Source organism: Notothenia rossii (genome assembly GCF_949606895.1).
Source record: "Notothenia rossii genome assembly, chromosome: 9".
Lineage (NCBI taxonomy): Eukaryota > Metazoa > Chordata > Actinopteri > Perciformes > Nototheniidae > Notothenia > Notothenia rossii.
Genome location: NC_136907.1, coordinates 77,007,852 through 77,032,851, shown reverse-complemented (window position 1 = coordinate 77,032,851; position 25,000 = coordinate 77,007,852). Strand labels below are relative to the sequence as shown.

Below are 25,000 nucleotides of genomic sequence, written 5' to 3'. Positions count from 1 at the left end.
TGGCCCTGGATGCCATTTCGGCCCCCTGCTTTTGAATTTAATTACACATGGCATTGTCTTCATGAAGCCACCCAACCCCTTCCCTCCCCTCATCCACCCACACACACATACACACACACACACACACACACACACACACACACACACACACACACACACACACACACACACACACACACACACACACACACACACACACACACACACACACACACACACACACACACATTAATACAACCGAAGCTACTGCATCCTCCATCACTGAAGGCAATAACACCCAGGGGTGAGGGGGTTAGGGGGGGGGGAATCAACGAGGAACAGATTGAAGGCTGAAAAGTTGATATCAGAAATCAAATTAATGCAAGTGAGAGCGAAACCATATCTAATTAAGAAGCTTTTGAAAAACTGACAGGCAAATGTGTGTTGACAGAAATAGTCGCAGCGTCCATCATGAGATGAAGAGTTCATTTAGAAAAGTGTGTGTGTGTGTGTGTGTGTGTGTGTGTGTGTGTGTGTGTGTGTGTGTGTGTGTGTGTGTGTGTGTGTGTGTGTGTGTGTGTGTGTGTGTGTGTGTGTGTGTGTGTGTGTGTGTGTGTGTGTGTGTGTGTGTGTGTGTGTGTGTGTGTGTGTGTGTGTGTGTGTGTGTGTGTGTGTGTGTGTGTGTGTGTGTGTGTGTGTGTGTGTGTGTGTGTTTGTGTGTGTGTGTGTGTGTGTGTGTGTGTGTGTGTGTTTTAGGGGGGAAAAGTCTGATCTACTGTATGTTGCTAAAACTTTTAGACCTTGTTAGACAAATTAACGTAAATGCTTCATGAATGTTTTGTTAATGCAGCTTCTCTGATATGCATATGATTATTTTCCACACTAATCAAGGTGACATGTTCACGGTTTCCTGTCACACAGGTACAATGCACACACACATAGTGCTCATTTGTATGTCTATGTTGCTGTAAAAGTGATATGTTGGCCCCTTTTTGTAGTTGAAAATACTCATGTGTGCCCTTTTTTCTAATTTGAAATGTATCAGTGCAAAGGGCAATGCACAAAACAGATGTAATGACACACAATAAATGGGAACGTAGACGAAACAAGACAAAATGAGACAAATCAATAAATTAAAATAATATAGAATAAATGAATGAATTACTTAAAACCTCAGAACAAAAAATATACCAGTTGTCAACGCATGTAATGTCCTCCTGTCCCTTCAAGACCAACAGCTTGGCCTCATATTAAATACTTTCATCTGCTAAAGTATTTTTAAAAGTGCTTTAACTCTGAGCACAGTTTCATCAGCTGTAAAACTGATTTGTTAACTTTAAAAAAAAGTAGTTATAACCATTTTTCCAGACACATGTTTGCTTGTTTGTTGCTGGTTTAAAAAAAGCAATCGGTGCAGCCTGTATTACTCGACATGTGGGCGGATATGTGTTCATCATGTTCTGTTCGTCTCATGCATTTCTTCTGTATTTCATAGTTTACTCGTCATTAAGGCAGAACACTCCTCAGATGTGTTTCTCTGTATCTGGAATAATGAGTGGACTTCTTTTAACCGTCCTCTTGCTTCAACTTTCAGCTTTTTTTCACATTAGCCAACAACATGATTTCTGCTTGCTTTTTTCTATAAGCTGCAACATTTGTATTCCTGTTGTTATTATCTGCAAGACATTCACTGATTGTTGGGAGCATTGGACCTGATCTTACACAGAAAGGAGAAAGAAACTAAAAAACATCCAGCGATATATTTTAATTTGCCCGGGGACCTTGGCTCTGATGAACTAATGTGATTACGTCCCTTCACTGTGTCACTGCAGCCATGCTCTCACTCTTGAAAGATGGCTGTTGTTTTTCTTCTAATTATACTTCTCCTGAAATGTACCCGGGAGGTATGGAGGTCCGCTTGGTGGGTGTGGTTTCTGGGTGAAATAACGACCTCTCAGTTGCCCCAAAAGCATCTATTCTGTTGTCGCAGGACTCGTGGAGCCAGCTTGGGCCTTTTTTTCCTTTTGTCACCGGTGAAAAATGACGCGTTTCTGAATCCCCGGCACTCGCTGTGTTTCCCTTTAGGCGCCTCAGATACATTGAGTTAACATAAAGCAAAACTCACGGACAGGGGTGACAAATGAAGCGCCTCCGTGTGTTTTGGAGGGAAAATAAAGGGGCCCCTTGTTTTTGTTTTTTTACTAGAAATGAGATTTGCTCCTCATTACTTCCTTCAGGCTCAATTTCTCCCCCCAACTGTATCTGAAAGGCACAATGGAAGATGGAATATTCTTGAGAGTAATCTAGATCATTTCCCTTCCTCTCGCCCTCAGTCTGTCGTCCATCAGCAGCTTCATTCCCATTTGTTTCTACATTACAGCTTTTATTTTCAAGCCAGGAAAGACCCCGTTCGGTTTGATCACGATACGTATAGCCGTTTCTTAAAAATGGATCCAATTTGGGTTTGGGAGAGAAAGCTCGCTGGGGTACAAATGAGGCACCTCGGATGGTCTGATCACGAGCAGTGCTCTCATTCGACTCAGACTCATTTGTAGTCTGCAGGAGAAGAGAGGGTCTAAGCTACATTTTATGAGAGGGCGAGGTGGTGTCGAGGGGGTCCATAGACTTGTAGGTTAATTAGACGAAGGTTTCTGCTTGTGATGGAGTCCCAATCTCTGCTTTGTATCTCAGGGGGAACCAGGGTGTTGCTGTAATATATTTTGATTCCCTCCCAAGAAACATCACGTACTGTAGAGCGCTTTCATGTTTGTTTGTGTTTGGGTGTATCAGGGATTTTACTCTGATGTTTTATCAAGAATTAAATGTGTGTGTGCACGGGTTAATTCACCTGACAATACAGCAAATAAGCACAAATTACATACAAGATAATTGGATGGCTTGATCTTTTGAGAATCTGCAGAAAGTTTTATTTTATATTTTTCGAAATAATTTCTTGTTGAATGCTACTGTAATGTTTTTGTTAAAGAGGCACTGTGCTTTTGGGGGTTTTCCCTTTCCTATAGAGTTATATAGGTTTAGTGCATGTAAATGGTCTTCCAGAGGGAGTTTCTCTCACTATGCAACCGTAGCGTTTTTATTAGCTAGCGCTCTAACACATTGCACGTGATAGGCTAAGGGGGGCGGGACATCTCTAAGCGGTTGACCAATCACAACAGAGCCGGCCAGCTAACAAATTAGAGCAGACTGGGCTCTGGTTTCACACAGAGGGTGAAAAGAGGTGCTGCAGCACAGGCAGTATGAGAAAAATAAAGAGCTTTCTGAACATTAAAGCTTGAAGACATGTCCCAGTAGAGACACTACATACTGATATACACCTGCACATCAGCAGGAGAGGACTCTTTAAAGTAGAGACACTACATACTGATATACACCTGAACATCAGCAGGAGAGGACTCTTTAAAGTAGAGACACTACATACTGATATACACCTGAACATCAGCAGGAGAGGACTCTTTAAAGTAGAGACACTACATACTGATATACACCTGAACATCAGCAGGAGAGGACTCTTTAAAATAAAGAGACACTACTGATATACACCTGAACATCAGCAGCCTGGAGAGGACTCTTTAAAGTAGAGACACTACATACTGATATACACCTGAACATCAGCAGGAGAGGACTCTTTAAAGTAGAGACACTACATACTGATATACACCTGAACATCAGCAGGAGAGGACTCTTTAAAGTAGAGACACTACATACTGATATACACCTGAACATCAGCAGGAGAGGACTCTTTAAAGTAGAGACACTACATACTGATATACACCTGAACATCAGCAGGAGAGGACTCTTTAAAGTAGAGACACTACATACTGACATACACCTGAACATCAGCAGGAGAGGACTCTTTAAAGTAGACACACTACATACTGATATACACCTGAACATCAGCAGGAGAGGACTCTTTAAAGTAGAGACACTACATACTGATATACACCTGAACATCAGCAGGAGAGGACTCTTTAAAGTAGAGTCACTACATACTGATATACACCTGAACATCAGCAGGAGAGGACTCTTTAAAGTAGAGACACTACATACTGATATACACCTGAACATCAGCAGGAGAGGACTCTTTAAAGTAGAGTCACTACATACTGATATACACCTGAACATCAGCAGGAGAGGACTCTTTAAAGTAGAGACACTACATACTGATATACACCTGAACATCAGCAGGAGAGGACTCTTTAAAGTAGAGACACTACATACTGATATACACCTGAACATCAGCAGGAGAGGACTCTTTAAAGTAGAGACACTACATACTGATATACACCTGAACCTCAGCAGGAGAGGACTCTTTAAAGTAGAGACACTACATACTGATTTACACCTGAACATAAGCAGGAGAGGACTCTTTAAAGTAGAGTCACTACATACTGATATACACCTGAACATCAGCAGGAGAGGACTCTTTAAAGTAGAGACACTACATACTGATATACACCTGAACATCAGCAGGAGAGGACTCTTTAAAGTAGAGACACTACATACTGATATACACCTGAACATCAGCAGGAGAGGACTCTTTAAAGTAGAGACACTACATACTGATATACACCTGAACCTCAGCAGGAGAGGACTCTTTAAAGTAGAGACACTACATACTGATATACACCTGAACATAAGCAGGAGAGGACTCTTTAAAGTAGAGACACTACATACTGACATACACCTGAACATCAGCAGGAGAGGACTCTTTAAAGTAGAGACACTACATAGACATATGAAATTACTGGGCATTCTATCCGTCCATTTACTTTATTTTAGTCTGTCTTTCTAAAGAAGATATGTACATTAAAGAAGGAAAAATAAACATAGAGAGCATGCATGTTGGGTTTTGCAGGCAGACACACTAATGACATGGATTTTAGTATTTATTTTTTCAGATTCTCTCACCAGAAACCCCATGTCGAGCGCTTTCATGTTTGTTTTGGGATTTTTCTGGCTTTTTACTCAGATTTTGTATCGAAAATTAAATCTGTATGTCTGTTTTTAGGTGTGTGTGTTGTGCCTGTCAATTAGGCTTTCCTGCAGATGCAACTCAAATAGGTTTTGCCTCACCAATTACCAGGCAGCAAAGTATTTACTTTGTTTGGTCCCAGAGTTTCCTGCTGTTTACCATCTCTGCCTGTGTTTCATTTGGACTTAATTAATCCTTTAGAAACATTTCGGATTAATCAATCCACTGGCACCGCTGCAACTTTTATTCAAAGTAAGTAATAGCTGCTGTTTGAAAGAAAGTGCACAAACAAAATAATTGACAGTATTAGGTGGAAACAAAGTAAGTTAAAGTTGAATTAATTATTCCTTTATTTCTAAAAGCCAGTACGTTTAGCTTAAGAACAAAACATACTTCTAAACAAACTACTCCTCACCTTTTCCCGAGTTAGCATTTCAGAAAATAATCTCTGTGTCAAACAAACATTTATGATACTTAAACGTTTTGTTAAGCAGGATAATCTCCACATGTTAACACCACTTTATGATTTTTGAAGTACAGAAACTCACGTTAGGCTATAAAGGAACTACAGCACGGTCACATGACTTCACGTCACCACCGCTAAGCTAAAGGAGGCTAATGTTGGGCTATAAAGGAACTACAGCACGGTCACATGACTTCACTTCACCACCGCTAAGCTAAAGGAGGCTAATGTTGGGCTCTAAAGGAACTACAGCACGGTCACATGACTTCCCATCACCACCGCTAAGCTAAAGGTGGCTAATGTTGGACTATAAAGGAACTACAGCACGGTCACATGACTTCACGTCACCACCGCTAAGCTAAAGGAGGCTAATGTTGGGCTATAAAGGAACTACAGCACGGTCACATGACTTCACGTCACCACCGCTAAGCTAAAGGCAGCTAATGTTGAGCTATAAAGGAACTATAGCACGGTCACATGACTTCACGAGACCACCGCTAAGCTAAAGGCAGCTAATGTTGAGCTATAAAGGAACTATAGCACGGTCACATGACTTCACGTCACCACCGCTAAGCTAAAGGTGGCTAATGTTGGGCGTGATGACGTTAAGTCGTCTCATTTAGACACTTGTTAGGAACCACACTTTTTAAATTAACCAGTGGGGTATTTACTGAGACATTTTATGTTATAGAATTAAAATCTCTTCAAAGAAAGATCTCTCCACAGACCTTATTTAAGGCTAACAACAAGAAACACCCTCAGAAAACCATTGACTTCTAGACCAGGGGACAGAAAGGGGTAAAATGCTGACTAATTTTCAGGTTTTGAAAATGAGCTTTCTTACTCACTAATTCATACAATAAGTAAGCAATAACAGTTGGAAATGTGGTATTTGCCAATAACCATGAGAAAGTACAGCTGCTGGGTCAGGGTTTACAGCCTTTTAAATCTATCATTTCACTTTTAAGTAATCAATGCATATTCCCAAATCAACTCTATCCTCTAATACAAAATTGCTGATCCATGTTGCACTTCCTTTCAAACCCCAATCATAATGTCACAACAGCCTTTTTACCTTTTGACTTGAGTGAAAGAAAAACACATGAGACGTAGGCGAACCCAAAAAAGACGTAACAGATGTTTCCGTCAGACACTGAAGCAGAAGTCGATTGAGATGTTCCTCAGTGAACAGAAAAGGGCGACAGTGACAAACCAATTCAGCCACATCAGCTTCTATTTTTCCCTGAAGGAGCCAGGCATGCAGTGGCTTCCTGCTGACAGGAAGTATAAAGACATGTCGGCCCACTCTGCTCCCCCCGACAAGGTTTCATACGTCTCTGTCCGGGGCCTGGACCAGCAGGCTGTCCTCTATCCACTGTGGTTTATTAAAGAATATGTTTCCTAGATGAGACTATTTGATTAAAGCTATCAATACAGAATCAGAAACAGGATATTTTATTTATCTCATAAAGGAACTACAGTACGGCCACATAACTTCCCGGCACCACCGCTAAGCTAAAGGTGGCTAATGTTGGGCTATAAAGGAACTACAGCACGGTCACATGACTTCACGTCACCACCGCTAAGCTAAAGGTGGCTAATGTTGGGCTATAAAGGAACTACAGCACGGTCACATGACTTCACGTCACCACCGCTAAGCTAAAGGTGGCTAATGTTGTCCTATAAAGGAACTACAGCACGGTCACATGACTTCACGTCACCACCGCTAAGCTAAAGGCGGCTAATGTTGGTTGTTTGATATTTCATTTATATCCAGGGAACATTTTGGTTTTATAACGCTTGCCCTATTTTAGAATAAAAATGGTTATAAACAAATGATTTAAAAGTAAAAATATGCCATCAAAAGTTAAAATAAGATATATGTCTATGCTAACATAATAGTTACAGTAAAATGTTCAATAATAAGGTAAAATAATATCAAATATTTATATGAACATAACATTTAGTTACATTTGAATAAAAGATGAAATTAAATATAATAATATAACAGTTTTGTGAAGCCGCCATTTTATTTGCTCGTATTAGCATTATTAGCATTAGCCCAGCGCCCCAACTAACGGAGAGACTAACTTATGGCAACACAAAAGAAAACATGGGAGCGGTGGAGTGATGAGGAGGTGTCGGCGTTCTGGCGATTTACTCGGAAGCTGCTGGGAGTCCCAGCAGCTTCTACTGAAGCCAGTCCCCAACTCCGGGGACATCCGGCCGGGGTCTTTGGGTGGCAGTATACGCCGTGAAGTTGTTTGAGGCCTGCCAGTAAACCCAAAGCAGAAGAAGAGGAAGTGACGTCAGCAGCTTCATTTGCATAATCCTCCCTGAGGGAATTTATTCCGGTGTGAACGCGATCTACTAGATAGTTCAGGAATTAAAGATTTCCGGGGAACTATTCCTGGGAAAAGTACTCTGTGTGAAAGCGCCTAACGTGCTTCCCATAGGCATTCAACATACAATAATTTAAAATAAAACAAACAAACAAAAAATGAATAAATAAATGAAATAAAATTCCAGGTTGCATCATATAACACATTTAAAGCTGCCACATAATTGTTTTTTAGGTATTATAGAGATTGAAATGCTCTCTTTGCCTATAGGTGCATGCATATTATTAAACATACTGTGTTGAGTTCGCACCAATAGGTTCTAAGTAATATCATATAACACCCTTAAAGCTCCCACGCAGTAACATAAAGATGCACACACTTGCATCTATACCGCTATGTGTTGTTTTTAGGTATAAGAGATATTTAAATGTTGCCTATAGCTATGGTTTGATATAGGGAGCCAGAGGGTGGTGTTAAAGGTGGGTGTCTGATGTCAAACATGGCAACACGACGAGTCCTGCTCTGACAGATTGAAGGTCTGATTATAAAATCTGAATCTGGAGTCAAGGCTTTTCTATTTGCATATCCTTCATCTGCCTGGTGTGTCAACAAAGGAGAAGCTCTCTGTCTGCACACCGGTGTATTCAGATGCAAAGTAAAGTGAATGTAATTATGTTTCCTTTCTTTTTCTTCATAACATTTTTGTCCTGGCTTTAATATGTGCTCTGCTGTGAATTTCAATTGTAGCGCTCCATTTATTTCCCTTCAAGGCGGTGAAACAAGAGAGCTTTGTGCAGGGTTTAATTCTATTTGTCTGGAAATGTGTTGTAATGTTTTGCCCGGCGGCTGTTCAGGTTAACAGTCTTATATTTCATATATGCTACAGTAATAGCTCATTTGGTTCTGGAACGGCAGGATTTATTGTGGAGCCCCGTGGAGGTGTTGTTGGCCTAATTCAGCAAAACGTTTGGGAAGTATCACACATGAAAACCCAACGACATCCCAACATTCAACACTCATTAGCTCAAAGTGCTGTTCTAGGATAGGCAGAGCCATTACGGATGGTTTTAGCAACCCAGCCTTCTTTGAAAAATACCTTAAAATACCTTTTCTGCATTCACCATTTAAAAACCCCCCCTCTAGAAACCAACCCAGTCTCACAAATAAACGTGTAATAGCTACGTTGGTCGACAGGGCAAAACTTAGTATATTCACAAGTAACCCTCTCAGGACGTGACATTGATATAATATTAGTTCCTATTCCTTTCTAATGACCAGAGTCCATGTCACGTGATCGCAAACTTTCCCAGTCAGAAAAAAAAAACGTGGCGGACACCCGATTTGTTTTTAGTCGAAAATCCTAAATTGTAGGATAGTTGGCCGTTAAAATGCTTTTTGATTACATTTCTAGCGAGAAGGTTATATTGCACTTTTAAAATATACGTCCAGTGGAAGTGTAGGATCCATAGTTTGAAAATTATTTGACACTCCATGTTTTTTTTTTACGAAATATTGTATGTCACGTCTTGAGAGGGTTATTTGTGAATATACTACGTTTTGCCCTGTCGACCAACGTAGCTATTACACGTTTAGGAACGCTTAGAGCAGTGGTTCTCAACTGGTCAGGCCTCGGGACCCACTTTTTACTTTGTCAATAAATCGCGACCCAATATTTCGAACCACAATGTATTCAACAAAAAAACCTGCTGCAATATATACGCTTTTCAGCACACATTATTAATTAAAGTGAAGTACAGTGCATATATCCCTTCACAGAACTAAAGTATGCTTTAAAAAAAAAGGTTTAATGAGATGATTGAATCAAAGCTGAACTATATAACATAAAAAGGCACACATGCTGAAAACTCAACCCCCAGGAGAAATTTTTTGAAATACTAACATATAAACTACGCATTCTGGTACACTCTGAGAAGAAAATAAATACATTTATTACTACCCGACATATTTATAATATTTTATGCCATTGTTTGTTTTTTACTTTGTTCTGACGGCTTGCTGCTCCACTCAGAGAGAAGAGTAAAGAGGAGATAGTCTGCGTGACTTACTTTAAATTGTGGGTAAGGGTCGACATCAGCAAAGATGTTTTTTTGAGAAGATGATCACTACAACAGAAGTTTTCAAAACCGTTTATGGTCTCGGTACTTTCAGTCCAACGCCTACTGCATGTACAGCGTTAGAACATCGGACCTTCAAAAATAAAAGTTTGACTTATTCCCCAAAAAAGAAAAAAAAACGACCCAAAAGTAGTCCGCGACCCACCAGTTGAGAACCACTGGTTTAGAGTATAGGAACGTTTCGAGTATTTTCTGTATGTCCAGCCAATATGGTAAATAGTACATATTTCTTACCTGCTAACGACTCCACAAGCTCGAGATAAAAACTGAAAATGTGACTCTTGATTGATTTGCACACACAAGTATGCATTTTACACACAGTGTACGGGTACAACAAAACATTTTTCAGTATTTTCATTAGCTTAAAGTTCTAGGATTGGCACAGCCATTACAGATGGTTTCATTCAACAATATGCAATTAAACACCTGCAATTTTCAAAGAACATCCAAAAACATTAATCTGTTTGCATCTTTCAAATTATGTATCGAATATATTCCATTTACTTGTATATAGACTCTTCTTGCACTACTTCTATTTTATTTGTATTGACATGCACATCTTACAACATTCTCTTGCACTATTGTATCTTGTTTATTTGTGTATGCCATATACTGTATATTCATGTTCACTGTTGGAGGAGCCGGGGACCTAAGTTTTTCATTGCCATATCTAATTTACACATGACCATAAAGCCTTGAATCTTGAATGTTTCGAGGGGGGAATTTAGAAATGGTGAAGGCAGAAAAGGTATTCTTATAAGAGTATACTGTGTCTTTACTCATCAGCCGATAAGACCATTGACTAACTGGGATTTTAATTTCTTACCTGCTCAGCACTCCACAAGCTCGAGATAAAAGCTAACAACATGACTCTTAATTGATTTGAACACACTGAAATGCATTTTCACACCACAGTGGCTGTTTTGGGGTGTTTTTCCATTCGACACACAGTGCACGGTTACTCGTCCATGAGTGAATGAGTTTCTCTCTCTGTTCTTGTCTTTACAGTTAAACAGAAAGAGGATCTGGAGAAAGAAGCTAAGGTCAGCATCCTGGAGGCCGGGGTCGCCGATGTGAGTACCACAATTCAGACTTTTTCATTTTAAACCAAATGTGTGTGTGCGAGTCTAACCGGTGTCTGCGTTGTGTTTATGAGGTTGATGGACGAGACCCGAGCCAGCAGGCGATCTCCGTTTATTCACTGACAATATGCAACGAAATCAGTCGTCATTCAATTGTTCTGTTTCCTCTCGCCGACTGTTCGCATGCGGAACATACACAAAAAAGGGAAGAGGAAACATGAGGGACACAATATGAAGAGGGGGAGTCCCCACTAAAATAATCTCCTGAGTAAAGTGACAACGTTCTGGAGGTTCTGCCCACTGATTGCAGACCTGGTATTGAACGTTTTATAGATAATTAACACAGCATTATTAAATAAAAAACACTACTACACATTAGCACTAAACACACTCCAACTGTTACACGAGTGACACGTTATCACACAAATGTTCAATCCATAATGTGGCTAAATCCCCCCCTATATGCAACACAAGTAAGTGGAAAACCCCAACTATGGACACACTGTAAAGCCAGTAGTATTTCAGAACATGACTGCGAGGTTTTTTCTGTGAGTCAAACACAAAAACATTAGTTCCAACGCTTCAACTCCATGTTTGTGTACCAGTTCATCCCAAAGGCGTTCAGTGCAGTTCAAGTCAGAGCTTTGTGCAGACCAACACCAAACTGGGAAAGTCAAAGTCAACTTAATTGTCAATCTTCCAATTTGTGTGTACAGAGACATCGAAAAACCGTTTTCCGCAGTCCCGAATAATAAACATACAAATATATATAAAAAATATGTATACAAATATGTAATCAACAGACATATTTATACATATGCACACATTAAGACATCAATAAAAGCACAACAATCAATATATACAAAATAACAGTCACTTCAATATCTTTGAGAATTACATCAGCATTTGGATATTGCCCTGAAAACAGAAAGAGAGCCTTTCTCTAAGTGACTAAAGCCCCCTGTCACACTGTCCCGAAATTGACACCCGATGGACACACGAATATGGAATTGTGAATTTCGCACTAAGATGGCCCCGAACCACACACGAAGGCAACATTTACATTACATTTAAGAAATACAACTGCAACGGAAGTAACACAAACAATTATGTTAAAGTATTATGATACTGTACTGATATGTTCCGACTTTGTTCTTTACTTTCTCCGTCTTTATAGAAGATATTAAGTTCTCTCCGTCATGTTGTTTCCATAGCAACAACAACTTCCTCGCCTTCAAACTAATATTTTATATCCTTTTTAGTTTCACAGAACACAAATTGGGTATTTACATAATACTGTATGTTTACATGATTTTGTTGTGCAATAAAACAACCAGATGGACACACGATAAAGGAAATGTTCAAATTCGGCTCTGATCGTAGCAACATCGGGACATTCGTGAGGGCATCTTAAGCCATCTTTGGCATGCCAAAGATTTTGCCACGGCTCCCGAAGTTGCTGCCGGAGCCTGAGAAACTCCACCGGTGGTCAGACGATGGCTTAAGATGCCCTCACGAATGGCCCGATGTTGTTACGATCAGAGCCGAATTTGAACATTTCCTTAATCGTGTGTCCATCGGGTGTCAATTTCGGGACAGTGTGACAGGGGCTTAAAGGTTGGAATAGCTTTACTGTATGCTGTGGAATTTCTCTTGATTGGAACAAGTCGCACACGAAGCCCCACTTTGCGCCTGATTTGGTGTCACCACACTTTACAAATGTGTTGAGATGTGAATCATAATAAAGGCACAGGTTGACAATTGGTGTGTCGACAATTTCATTTAGCTGACAGTTTAATCCAAAGCAACTGACAATAAGCAATTTTTAAAAACCCTTAAAACAGCGAGAAACCTGCATGAGCTTAAATAAACCAACCCATTGTGAGAGCTTTTCTGCATTTGCTGCAAAAAACCCAACCTTTCTAAGAACTATATTCAAAAGTAAGATGTATTTTTCTTTACTGTGTTGAAGATGCGTACACTTACTGATAACTTGATATCAATGGGGAGCTCCTACCACCATTTTGGAGCCAGGAAAGCACACAAGGGTTTTTGTTGAGGGGTTCCTGGGTCCATCTTAAACATGTGCTAAATGTAGGAAGGGCCTGATCAATACATCACATGTCACTTGTTTAATCCAAAGCGACTAACTGTGGACAATCCCCACAGGAGCAGTCTGGGGTGAAGTGTCTCAGGGACACAACAACATGCTGACTGCAGTGGGACTCGAACTTGCTGTCCTCTGATTCAAAGATTAGCGCACTAACCCACTGCGCCACACGGCAATATTTGTAATATTATTATTAATAATGTCCTTTAATAACGTGCAGTTACGTATCTGCCACTACGTTTTTTTGCCCGACTGAATACTGCTGGTCATTGAACAGTATTTTACATTAATTATGTTTCCTGTAGATATTTAATTAGCTCTTTTTACTGCACTGTTAGTGTACAGGTTTATTATGTATTTTTGTAACTCTGGAACAACAATGTATTTCTTATCTTATCTCATCTTACATATCTTATCGTATCAATTCAAAGCATGGGTCTATTAGCCTCACCACTTGATGCATATTGCAGAATTCTCGAGCAAAATTGTCTGTAGTTGTCTCCCTCGTTCTTACTTAGTTAGTGGCGTGCGATTGAAGTGAATTGTACTTAAAATAAGTGAGTAGAATCTCAAGAGAAAGATCTGAACCACTTTTCTGATGTTTGGCGTCACCATGGACACCAACAGTGTTCTTGGGGGTGTGTGGCGCAGTGGGTTGTGCGCAGGTGTTCGGATCAGGGGGTCACAGGTTCAAACCCCACTGCAGTCAGCATGTCGTTGTGTCCCTGAGACACTTCAAGTAACATGTAATGTATTTCCCATTTTACACACAGTGTCCGGTAACTTTCTGTAAATCATTGTTGAGTTCATTCATTAATGTATTCCTCTCTCTCTTGGTGTAGTTAAGCAGAAAGAGTTGTCTCCCTTTTTCGTACTTATTTAGCGGATTGTATTATATTTGTATCATGTATTTATTTCAACAAGGACCATGCATACAAATACATTAACCTCAGAAAAGAGAAGAGATGAATTATGCCAGATTTGAGCTAATAGCTTAACAATCAACAAACACTAAAAACATTGCATCATATCTATCACACAAACAATTATAAAACGTGTTTAATCGAGTAGCATCTCAAGAGAAGGATCTGAACCACATGTCTGATGTTTGGTGCCATTCCACACACGTTTAAAACATTCATTATCTTATTTCTCTCTCTCTCTTTCTGTAGTTAAGCAGAAAGAGTTGTTTCTCCCTTTTTCGTACTTATTTGGCGCAGTGCGTTCTGTCTAATTGAACTTGTACTTAAAATAAGCGGGCAGCATCTCAAGAGGAAGAGCGAAAGCACATTTCCACTCCTTCCCTTCCACCTCTCTCTCATCCTCTCTCTCTCTCTTGGTTTTCATCTCCGAGCATTACTATTCCTCACCATCTCTGCGATAAATAGACTGCTGAGCGCTCGCGTATTGATTCAAGAGTTAGTCGGCACAGATGACGGCATGCCATCCACCATGCTTATCAAAGTAGCTGGAGAGAGAGAGAGAAAGAGAGAGAGAGAGAGAGAGAGAGAGAGAGAGAGAGAGAGAGAGAGAGAGAGAGAGAGAGAGAGAGAGAGAGAGAGAGAGAGAGAGAGAGAGAGAGAGAGAGAGAGAGAGAGAGAGAGAGAGAGAGAGAGAGAGAGAGAGAGAGAGAGAGAGAGAGAGAGAGAGACGCGCTCGGAAATGTGAGGAAAATGAGGGAGAGAGAAGTTGGGAGGAGGGGTGGAATTGAGGGTCTATGGAGGTGATCAATACATAGCCGCAAACAGCAGCCAATTATGGCCGATCGAACCTCTGTTGTAAGAGGAAGAGAGGAAGAGAGGAAGAGGATCAGAGAACATCCCTCCATCACAGAGAGGAATAGTGTTAGAGAAACCTCCCTGGTCCCCGGCTTGAGCTTCAATCTCAGGATCCATGTATCTGTGACCCTCTCCAGAATGGAAGGAGTCATCACATACAGAGCATCAACTAGTTCCTGAACAGTGTCCTTCACATGCTGATATCCAAGAGAGGGAGTTACACAGTCACAAGATGGAGGAATACCGGGTCTTAGGTAATCACACATCCTGTCATGAACTAAATACTGACTTTTTTCTCAAAATGTTTTTTTTTTCAGAAAATCTAAAAATGCTGACTTTTTCTCAAAATTTCAAAATTCGGACTTTCTCAAAATTATGACTTTTTCCTCCAAATTTGGACTTTCTTCTAAAAAGTATGACTTTTTCTCAAAATTATGACTTTTTCTCAAAATCTAACAATTATGAAATTCTCAAAATCTTTCTTTCAATCTCAGGATCCATGTATCTGTGATCCTCTCCAGAATGGAAGGAGTCATCACATACAGAGCATCAACTAGTTCCTGAACAGTGTCCTTCACATGCTGATATCCAAGAGAGGGAGTTTCACAGTCTCAAGATGGAGGAATAGAAAGCAGTATTCAATGTTTACTTCAGATTAGCTCCACGTCAGAAATGAGCATGCTTGTCATATGTCTCTCTCCATAGAGGCTGAATCATCATGTTAATCACATAGCTATCATATGCCTCAAACAGTCCTGATGCTCTTCTAGGTAATCACACATCCTGTCATGTTCACAGCTACAGTTGGGATACCTTTGTTAGCATGTGGACTCTCATGTTGGAAGAGGACGTTCAGTATTTTCCAAACAAAAAGCAAAAAGCAAATCTGCAACAAAGCATCCATCATCACCCCATACTGTGTTTACATTAACTTTATCATAAGCTGTGAAATAAGAATATTAGCATACTTCATCATCGCTGACAGTTTAAAAAAAGTGCTGAGGAGGACATTTTGTTTTCCCGCAGACGTGTTTCCAAGCTCAAATCTGTGAGGAAACGTTTGGGTTTATTCTGCAGGCGGAGACATTAATACTTATTTCCTTATTATTGATGCCTGTGCGTTCTGTATGTGTTTGCTGGCTTAAAACAAAGAGGAAATGTACGTATCCCTTTGGGGCTTGTGCCCAACAAAGGTAATGGGGAGGAAAAGCAATAAAAGCAATGAAACAGTCGATCACTAAAACAGAACGTAAATTATTGTGAGGTTGTAAAAGTTAATGCACCTGACAATACAGCATGTGAGGAGCAGTGGGTGTACAGGAAATACATGGAGAATAGTGATTGTCTAATATCTAGTCAGAATATGTCTCAACACCTGATATACAGTAAGACACACTCACTTCAGAAGTAACACTGCAGTGAGGTATCAGGTCTTGTTTTTAGACAATGCATCATCTTGTTAAGTCAAAACATCTTATTTTGAGTTGTACATATTTATTAGAAAATCACCAACTAACATCAGAAAGCAGAACACTTTGAGCATTTGCTGCTTATGTTTTAAAGGTCCCATGTCTTGGCCATTTCTACTGATCATATTTCCATTGTTGAGGTCTACTAGAATAGATTTACATTGTTCAATTTTCCAAAATCACATTGGTTTCTCAAACAGCATCTCTGTATAGTATGTGTATTCACTCTCTGTCCCCCCCCCCTCCCTGTGAGCCCGGTGTGCTCTGATTGGTCGAGACGTTGCGAGGCTCGTTGCTTAGTGCGCTGGCTTACTGGTGAGGTTTCCGGGTCGGCGATACAGCGCAAAACTCATCCTGAGCACACACAAATAATCACAGCCGAAGTAAAAACAATAAGTGTGGCTTGATATTGAGAAAGAAAAAGGTTTCTAACGCTGTGAGAATGGGTCTGAGGAGACCATTTCTCAGCGATCCCAACTCGTCTGTTACCAACCAGGGAGCTCTATGCAAGTCAATGGGGACTCCCTGTTAGTTAGCCAAGGGATCCTGGTGTGTGAGGTGCTCCACCGATTGGTCCATTTGGGCCAATCCGGTCATTTGTTGTTGATTTGGGTGTTCACACGTCACAGAACCCAGGAAGCAAACAATGGAAAAAGAGAAATGTCCAACGAGGCGTTCTGGGGCAGCATAGACAGGTCTTCTCTGTGTTAGAGTTTTACTCCCTACAGGGTGTACTTTGAGGGTTTGTGACTCTGCAGACCGTTTACATGCAGAGAAACCTTCATAACACACAAGGGGACGGGTACTAACCAGAAGAGCATGACATGGGACCTTTAACCCAGCATCTCCTGATTCTGGTCAAATATAGTTCACGACAAGTTTCCCCAGCTAATTACAAGATCATCTAAATATCCCGTCTTATTTCAAGGAATCTTACCAAGCATTTTTTCATTTGCTCTTGAACTTATTTTCAAGTGAAAACACCTTATTTTCATTATTGTTTAACTTGTTTTTGGAGCAGCATTTTTTCCAGTAGGGTTACTTACAGTAGGGTTAGGGTCAGAACAAATACTGTTTATATGATCTGAAATTATCTTTTTTTCGTATCTGCAGAACGATTTATTTAGAAATTATTAATTCTAATAACATTGTATATTATGTGTTTTTAAATTACATGTTTGAAAACCCAACAATGAAGATACATTGTATTTGTCTTGATAAGTCATTGGGTAATATGCGTATCTGTCCAATTACTTTTAATTCTACTAATTCAATATAACTTTATATAGTCAACGTACAATAAAAGAAAGTACATTGAAACAGGAAACCAGAACATACATAGATTATAGCCCTCCCATGAGTAATCAATTTGTTTTAAGTCAAATACCTTTAATTTTAATGCAAAATAACTACAAACCTTACGATAAATACATTTCAAAAAGTATCAAATAAGAAATATATGCATTTCCAGTATTAAAGTAACAATGGAACGAGAAACCATGATCATAGAAGTCTGTTTTTTTATTTAGAAATACAAGAATTTGGTCACCTGAAGTGAACGTCAACTTTAAAACTGGTGGTTAACATAAACTTTAGAACAAATGTTCCTACACTTTGATTTATATTGTCGCTAAAAAAAGAATACCTGTGAGATTTGGAGATGGTTCAGGGCATTTCATATATTTCAGGTTTGTAAACCTTTCATTGTGTAATGAAAACGAAAGAGAAACCTAGAGGCATGACCTTTTTGAAAGACCATCAATTTTGCGTATTTAAGTGTTTTTTCTAAATAATTCAGCTTCCAAGATTAGGTGAGAAACATCCTGTTTTTTAAGGAGACTTTTAAACATCTGAGCAGTAAAGGCCCGGACACACCAAGCCGACACCAAAGAATACGTCCCGACGGACCCGACGGACCCGACGGACCCGACGGACCCGACTTTTGTGTTGCCTCACGTCTCCTGCGTCTTGGCCATGTGTCGTACGTACGAACTGCGCATGCGTAAGTGGCAATAACTCTCCTTACCAGCAGGCGGCGGTAGTGTGTATTCGTCATCTAAAAGAGGCAACCGGAAGACAGACTGCGTGATATATATACAAACAACAAATAGCGTGCATTTCATTTTCACTCTCGACCATCACAGACTGTTTCACATCACGACTTGTAATCGAAAACATGTTTAGTGCGGTGCTGGAAAATGAAAAATAATAGCCGTCTGTGTGTGCCTTCTTCACTTCCGTTTCGCTTCTCATGCACTGATTCGCTAAGCCGAACAGCCAATCAGAGTGATTGATTTTGCCGACAGCCTCCCGATTCAACATGGAAGGTGTCGGCATGGCCGAAAAGACACGACGGTGCTGGACACGCCAATCTGAGCGGGGCGCTCATCGACGGCCAGACATTGGGCCTTAAGACGATTTCTCCATGGAGAACCAATCCTGCTTAAAATTAGAATAAAGAAACGTATGAGTAAAGCCAACAATAGCTACATCTAACCACATACTGTAGAAGGAGATATTTTCTGCTTTGCCTCTCTCTTTGTTGTCTTTTAAACCGATTAAGAAAACATTTTAACATGCAAAGCTACGATTACGATTTAATGGCTTTATTGTCATATGCACAATGTTTACAGTGTAGTTGTTGGCAACTGTTTCGTACACACATAATCAAATGAGATGAGACGTATTGTAAAAAGAAATACTGTACAGTAGAAAAATGACTTCTTATGGTAATACAAAGATACATTTTATGTGATAAAAGACACAGTAGCATTCTGACAGCGTACACACACACACACACACACACACACACACACACACACACACACACGCGCGCGCACACGCACGCACGCACGCACGCACGCACGCACGCACGCACACGTGCGCGCGCACACACACACACACACACACACACACACACACACACACACACACACACACACACACACACACACACACACACACACACACACACACACACACACACAGTGTCTTTTCATGTTCTCCTCAGAGGGGCCGTTTCTCAATCTCGAGGATGCTGGCTTGGTAGTCGCGTACTTCCAAGTCACTTCCTTCACAAACGACGCAAGTATACTTCCAAGCCACGGCTTCGGAAAACGAAGAAGAATGGAACAGGCTAACAAGTGTGCCACTCTCTCTAACGGTTTCAACATAAACTGTACGGAAAATAAATACCTCACGATGTCTATCTAATTATGAACTTGCTTTACTTTCACGGAACACATTTTTGGTGATAACAAACAAATGCAACAAAGTAACATATTTACCAACACATGTTCTACGCCACTACATACTTACATTTAAATGTGTACTGCGTCGGTTCAGCCATTCTCTGCAAGGGTTTTTGAAATTGGTCCGTGCGCAAAGCATTGTGGGGATTTTAAGGACGCAAAGTCTACCCTATGTGGCCTCGGTGGAATTCCAAGTATGCTGGAGATTGGAACAATCCTGCGGCGGCACTCGATGACGTAGCATCCTTGAAATATTGTCTTTGAAGCCAGTTTCCTCGCTATTGAGAAACGGCCAGTGTGTAAGATATACGTGTGTGTGTGTGTGTGTGTGTGTGTGTGTGTGTGTGTGTGTGTGTGTGTGTGTGTGTGTGTGTGTGTGTGTGTGTGTGTGTGTGTGTGTGTGTGTGTGTGTGTGTGTGTGTGTGTGTGTGTGTGTGTGTGTGTGTGTGTGTGTGTGTGTGTGTGTGTGTGTGTGTGTGTGTGTGTGGGTGGGTGGGTGGGTGGGTGGGTGGGTGGGTGGGAGTGCGTGTGTGTGTGTGTGTGTGTGCGTGTGTGTGTGTGTGTGTTTCTTTCTTGTGCTTGCAGGGGTACATGTGTTCCAGCTGTTTTTTGTATTAGTGCCATTGTTCCTATGAAGTTTTGATTCCTTCTCAGCTTCTCTCACACACACACACACACACACACACACACACACACACACACACACACACACACACACACACACACACACACACACACACACACACACAAACTGAATCAGCACATCTGTTTATTCTTCATGGGTCATTCATTTCGTGAGCACGCTTTCAAATTCCTCACATATCGCTTTTCTGAGAAATTGAAACATTAATTTGGATGTTCTTCTCACGGCTGCTTTTTTTGGTTCTTTGAAATTCAGGAGAGCAAACGCATTGAAGCTTCAGTAGACATATTGATGTAATGGTGTTGGTAGGAATATCTGTTTTTGTGCCTCCTGAATGAAGGCAATTTACTGAATAAAGGCAGTTGAATAAATCAGGGGAAATGCATAATAAACTAAGAGCAGGGACGAGCAGTTTGTTAGAAAGGTTAATAAGAAAAGACACTTCGTTTAACAACTAATTGAGATGCAGCTGAAAAACCCAATTGATTTGCTGCAAAGACTTTGATTTGACGCCAAATGCATCTGAAGGAACATTACGAAACCTCACCATGTCTTCTTCCATGCTTTCACCGTGGTTAGTGCCAACATACTTTTCTTTTTAAACGTAAAAATACATTAAAAACCCACAGATTAGTAATTTGTGTTCTGAAAATACATATTATTCCCTCAAGTTATGAAGTAAAATGCAGGAAAGTACTTAAATAAACAGCATAATTATCAACTTTCTTACATTATTAACACAAATGTATAACTTTTGCAGTTGAACCGAATAGAGTGGTGCAGGAATGAGTCCTTAATGAGTTTAATGAGTCAGCATTTTACCACTTCCTGTTTCCTTTGTGTTAAAGTCAATGTTTTTATGAACATATGTTGGGTAAGAAGCCAGAAATGAGGTCTGCTGTCAACAAAACACATATCAACCAAACACATATTCAAATAGACTACATCAAATTGATCTTAAATCAGAATAATAGTCTTTTTGAAAAGCTCAAACTGTATGTGCATATATTATGGTCTGGTTTTCTTGTATTGCCATTTGAGTAGAAATCGTAAAAACCCCAGCTATAAATCAGCATTTGAGCACCCTTGGGACCCTTGGGACACCCTTGCAATGCTAACTTGTCCGACAAATCATCATTGCACCGCTCTCTAAAGTTGCCAATGTGCCTTTTATTCGAATGTCATCTGATAACCCGATCTGTTTCTGTTGGATCAGGAGATAATAAACACGTTATTTCTCACGCAGCGACTTCTCAATGGGCTTTAATGGATTTCAAGCCTTTTATTACATTTGCCAACATCCTCATTTACGATCTTTTCTAAAGGTTCGTACGACACGCTGTTGCTTGTTAAATGATTTCCACGTCTCTGTATTTCCCTTCAGTTTGACCACCGTTACCTCACGGGGCTTCAAGGCTGCAGAGAACTCAATGCTGTTGTTTCCACACTGAGACTTGCATCTAATTAAGTGTGTGTGTGTGTGTGTGTGTGTGTGTGTGTGTGTGTGTGTGTGTGTGTGTGTGTGTGTGTGTGTGTGTGTGTGTGTGTGTGTGTGTGTGTGTGTGTGTGTGTGTGTGTGTGTGTGTGTGTGTGTGTGTGTGTGTGTGTGTGTGTGTGTGTGTGTGTGTGTGTGTGTGTGTGTGTGTGGAAGGTAGGTAGGAGATAAGGTTGCCTTGGCAGCAACCAGATTATAATTGTCCTGGAGTGGCACTAATCCCCCCCCCGTCAAACCCCGTCCAGCTCGTTTTGTTCAGCGCAAATCAAGGCGCTTCCAATCTGTCCGTCTGAGAGAGAGATTTCAAAAACATTGGGAGGCAGGGAGCTAATGAAACAAAAAGAGAAAAAGCAATAGTAGATGGCCCTTTCCATCATCACTTCACACACACACACACGATACAAGAACACACACACACACACACACACACACACACACACACACACACACACACACACACACACACACACACACACACACACACACACAGAGAGAGACTTGCATGGCGCTTCAGATTGATTCAAGTGTTCGGAATTACATCACTGCCTTGAGCGAGAGAGCCGTGAACTCATCAGCTGCTGCAATATTTGGTTTGTTGGACTGCACATGTTTTGATTCCTAAAATAAAAACCTGTTACGACATGTCAAAGTCAGTGAGAAAAAGTACTTTAAGGTATACAGTAGTTTGGATGTTCTTAAGTGTGGTTGTACGAGGTACTTTTACATGAATGTAATCACCACATTCAAGACCCTCCTCAAAACCCACCTGTTCAAATGACTCACTGTAGTGTTCCCTGTCATATGTGTCTCATGTTCTGTTGCCTTTGCCTCTTAGAATATTTAACAAATTGTACGGTGCCCCTGGGTGTCATGAAAGGCACCTTAAATACATTTATTATTATTATTACCTACGATGGCAGTCCACACGCCCGCAGTTAGGTGTGACGGAGAACAGTGTTGCTGTGGACGAGGGTAGCAGCAAAACATATTTTACAATACATTTTATTTAGCTTGTGCTTTTATCCAATGGGACTTACAATCAGTGCATCCAACAATGAAGATACAAACGTTAAAAAGCAGGAACATTATCTCTCAATAAGCCAAACCATTATACGTGCTACTGCATTGACCGAAAACAAGCCAAACTGTTATAAATGCCCGGTGCAGGGGTGCAAATGTCCCTTTTTAATTTGTTTTATTGGCCAGTGGAAACAGGAGGGTTTTTAGTCTACGACAGAAGATGTGTAGACTTTCTACTTTCCAAAGTCAAAGGGGAGCTTTTTTTAATACCATTTTGGAACCAGGTTAGCGAGCACAGGCATGTCTTAGCCAGCCGAAATAAAGGTTAATCTAAAAAAGCCCCAATTTAAAACCAACCTCTGCACACACAGGTGGAGGGTTTAGATCAGAGACAGCTCGAAGACAAACCCCTCTCTCTGGCAAAAACAGAAACTGTAGTAATATTTCGAAACAACGGTTTCAAATCAGCGTCTCTCGGACCAAAAACAAATAAAATACTCATTATAATAAACCTCCTAATAGCTACATTGAATTTTATTTTTTGTATTGTTGTTTGTTTTTGCAACAGTCCCTTTTAAATATAAAAAAATACAATCAAATGTATTTTAGCGTTTTCTGGCCTAAGTAAAAAACCTTCAAGTTAACATCAATAGGACAAGGCTAAAGTCTCTTAATTAGTTGATGTTTGCACAGACCTGCTTATAAACAGTGTGTTTCATGACATACACACATATAGCGTTGCACAACAGTGAGGGCTAGATACCATGGATGTATAATAGAGTGGCGAAGTCCCCCCCTCCATGGGACCTTATTTCGGAAAAATTATGTATTGAAGTCAATGGAGAGAGAAAGATTATCTTTCGATCCCGTTTGAATTTTGCCACGAATTATCAATCAATCAATGTTTGTTTATATAGCCCAATATCACACATGTTACATTTGTCTCAGTGGACTTCACAGTTTGTACAGAATATCAGTATGACAATACGACACCCTCTGTCCTTAAACCCTCTGTCCTTAGACCCTCACATCGTACAAGGAAACACTTCCAGAGAAAACCCACAGTTTAAAGGGGAACATGGGAGAAACCTCAGGGAGAGCAACAGAGGAGGGATCCCTCTCCCAGGACGGACAGACGTGCAATAGATAGATTACATATATGATGTTTGTTAATTTAAAAGATAATTTTGCCATTCAAAAATAAATAAATGTGTCGTAAAACTGTGAAGTAACACATGTTGTTGTGTGAAACGCTCAATGAACTACATCTCTGGTCTTGCACAACAGCACACGTCACCAAGATGGCCGTCACTAATGTCTTGTCAACAAAACGATTGCCTACCCTCACTATCACCACAATGAAACACGTCCAGAAGAATGTCATGCAAAGCTGCCTGCCTTCCTTTGATTCTCTCTGAACTGCCTGATCTTTTTTATGTTTAATGTCAACCATTTGTGCAGATAGCATGAAGTAGAAAAGATCGCCGATGCTAATGCAGCGTTTGCGTTAGCATTTCTCCCCCGGCCTTAAATGGTGTATTATAGAAGGATCACACCGGTGTGACAGTACTTTTCAAAGGGTTCACTAAATATGACTACTACTCTTACTATTTAACATGTTGGGTTACTTAATGTAAGGTTAGCTAATTTGATCCAGCACCTCCTGGTCCTTTCATCAGACGGGAAGCGAAAGAACGAGCAAGACCCATTGCTGGTATGATAACAACCTGGTACTAAGCACACAGGCATCGTGTTAAAGTTATCTTAGTTATCTCTTATATTTAGCGGAGGAAAATAATTGTCAGTTATGACATCACTTACTCTGGGATTTGTGGTCTTTCTAGTTGCGTATTTTTTATAGTCTTATATTTCAACAGGACATTATTTTTTAAGATTGACAAACATCATATGTGTAATTCGTGGCACAATTCAAACGGGATTGAAAGATACGTTTTCTCTCTCTATTGACTTAAATACATATTTTTTCCGAAATAAGGTCCCATGGACCGGAAGTATATGGGCGTGACTTCGCCTCTCTATAAGAACTGGATACAGCGTGGGAGGCGGGGTCTCGTTCTTTCTTATGAGAGCTGCTCATTGGCCCATGAGGACAAAATGGCCCAACTTTTGAGAGAGCGAAATGTCATAGATTACCCATCATGCCTGGCTGTCAGAGCAGAAGAACCCGTATGTGCGCTCATAGAGCATACGCAGTTGAGTTGCCCCTTAAGGGTTCAAAA

At 40.4% G+C, this 25,000-nt stretch overlaps 1 protein-coding gene across 5 annotated transcripts in view; it reads left to right on the top strand.

Moving 5' to 3' along the window:
• LOC307017664 (receptor-type tyrosine-protein phosphatase N2-like) overlaps positions 1-25,000 on the top strand; it is a 244,955-nt gene that overhangs the window by 115,349 nt on the left and 104,606 nt on the right. For all 5 annotated transcript variants that reach the window (XM_079647346.1, XM_079647345.1, XM_079647344.1 and 2 more), the window contains one exon: positions 10,921-10,985. In XM_079647346.1, the coding sequence (XP_079503472.1) occupies positions 10,921-10,985 (65 nt within the window). The remainder of the gene's footprint in view (positions 1-10,920; positions 10,986-25,000) is intronic.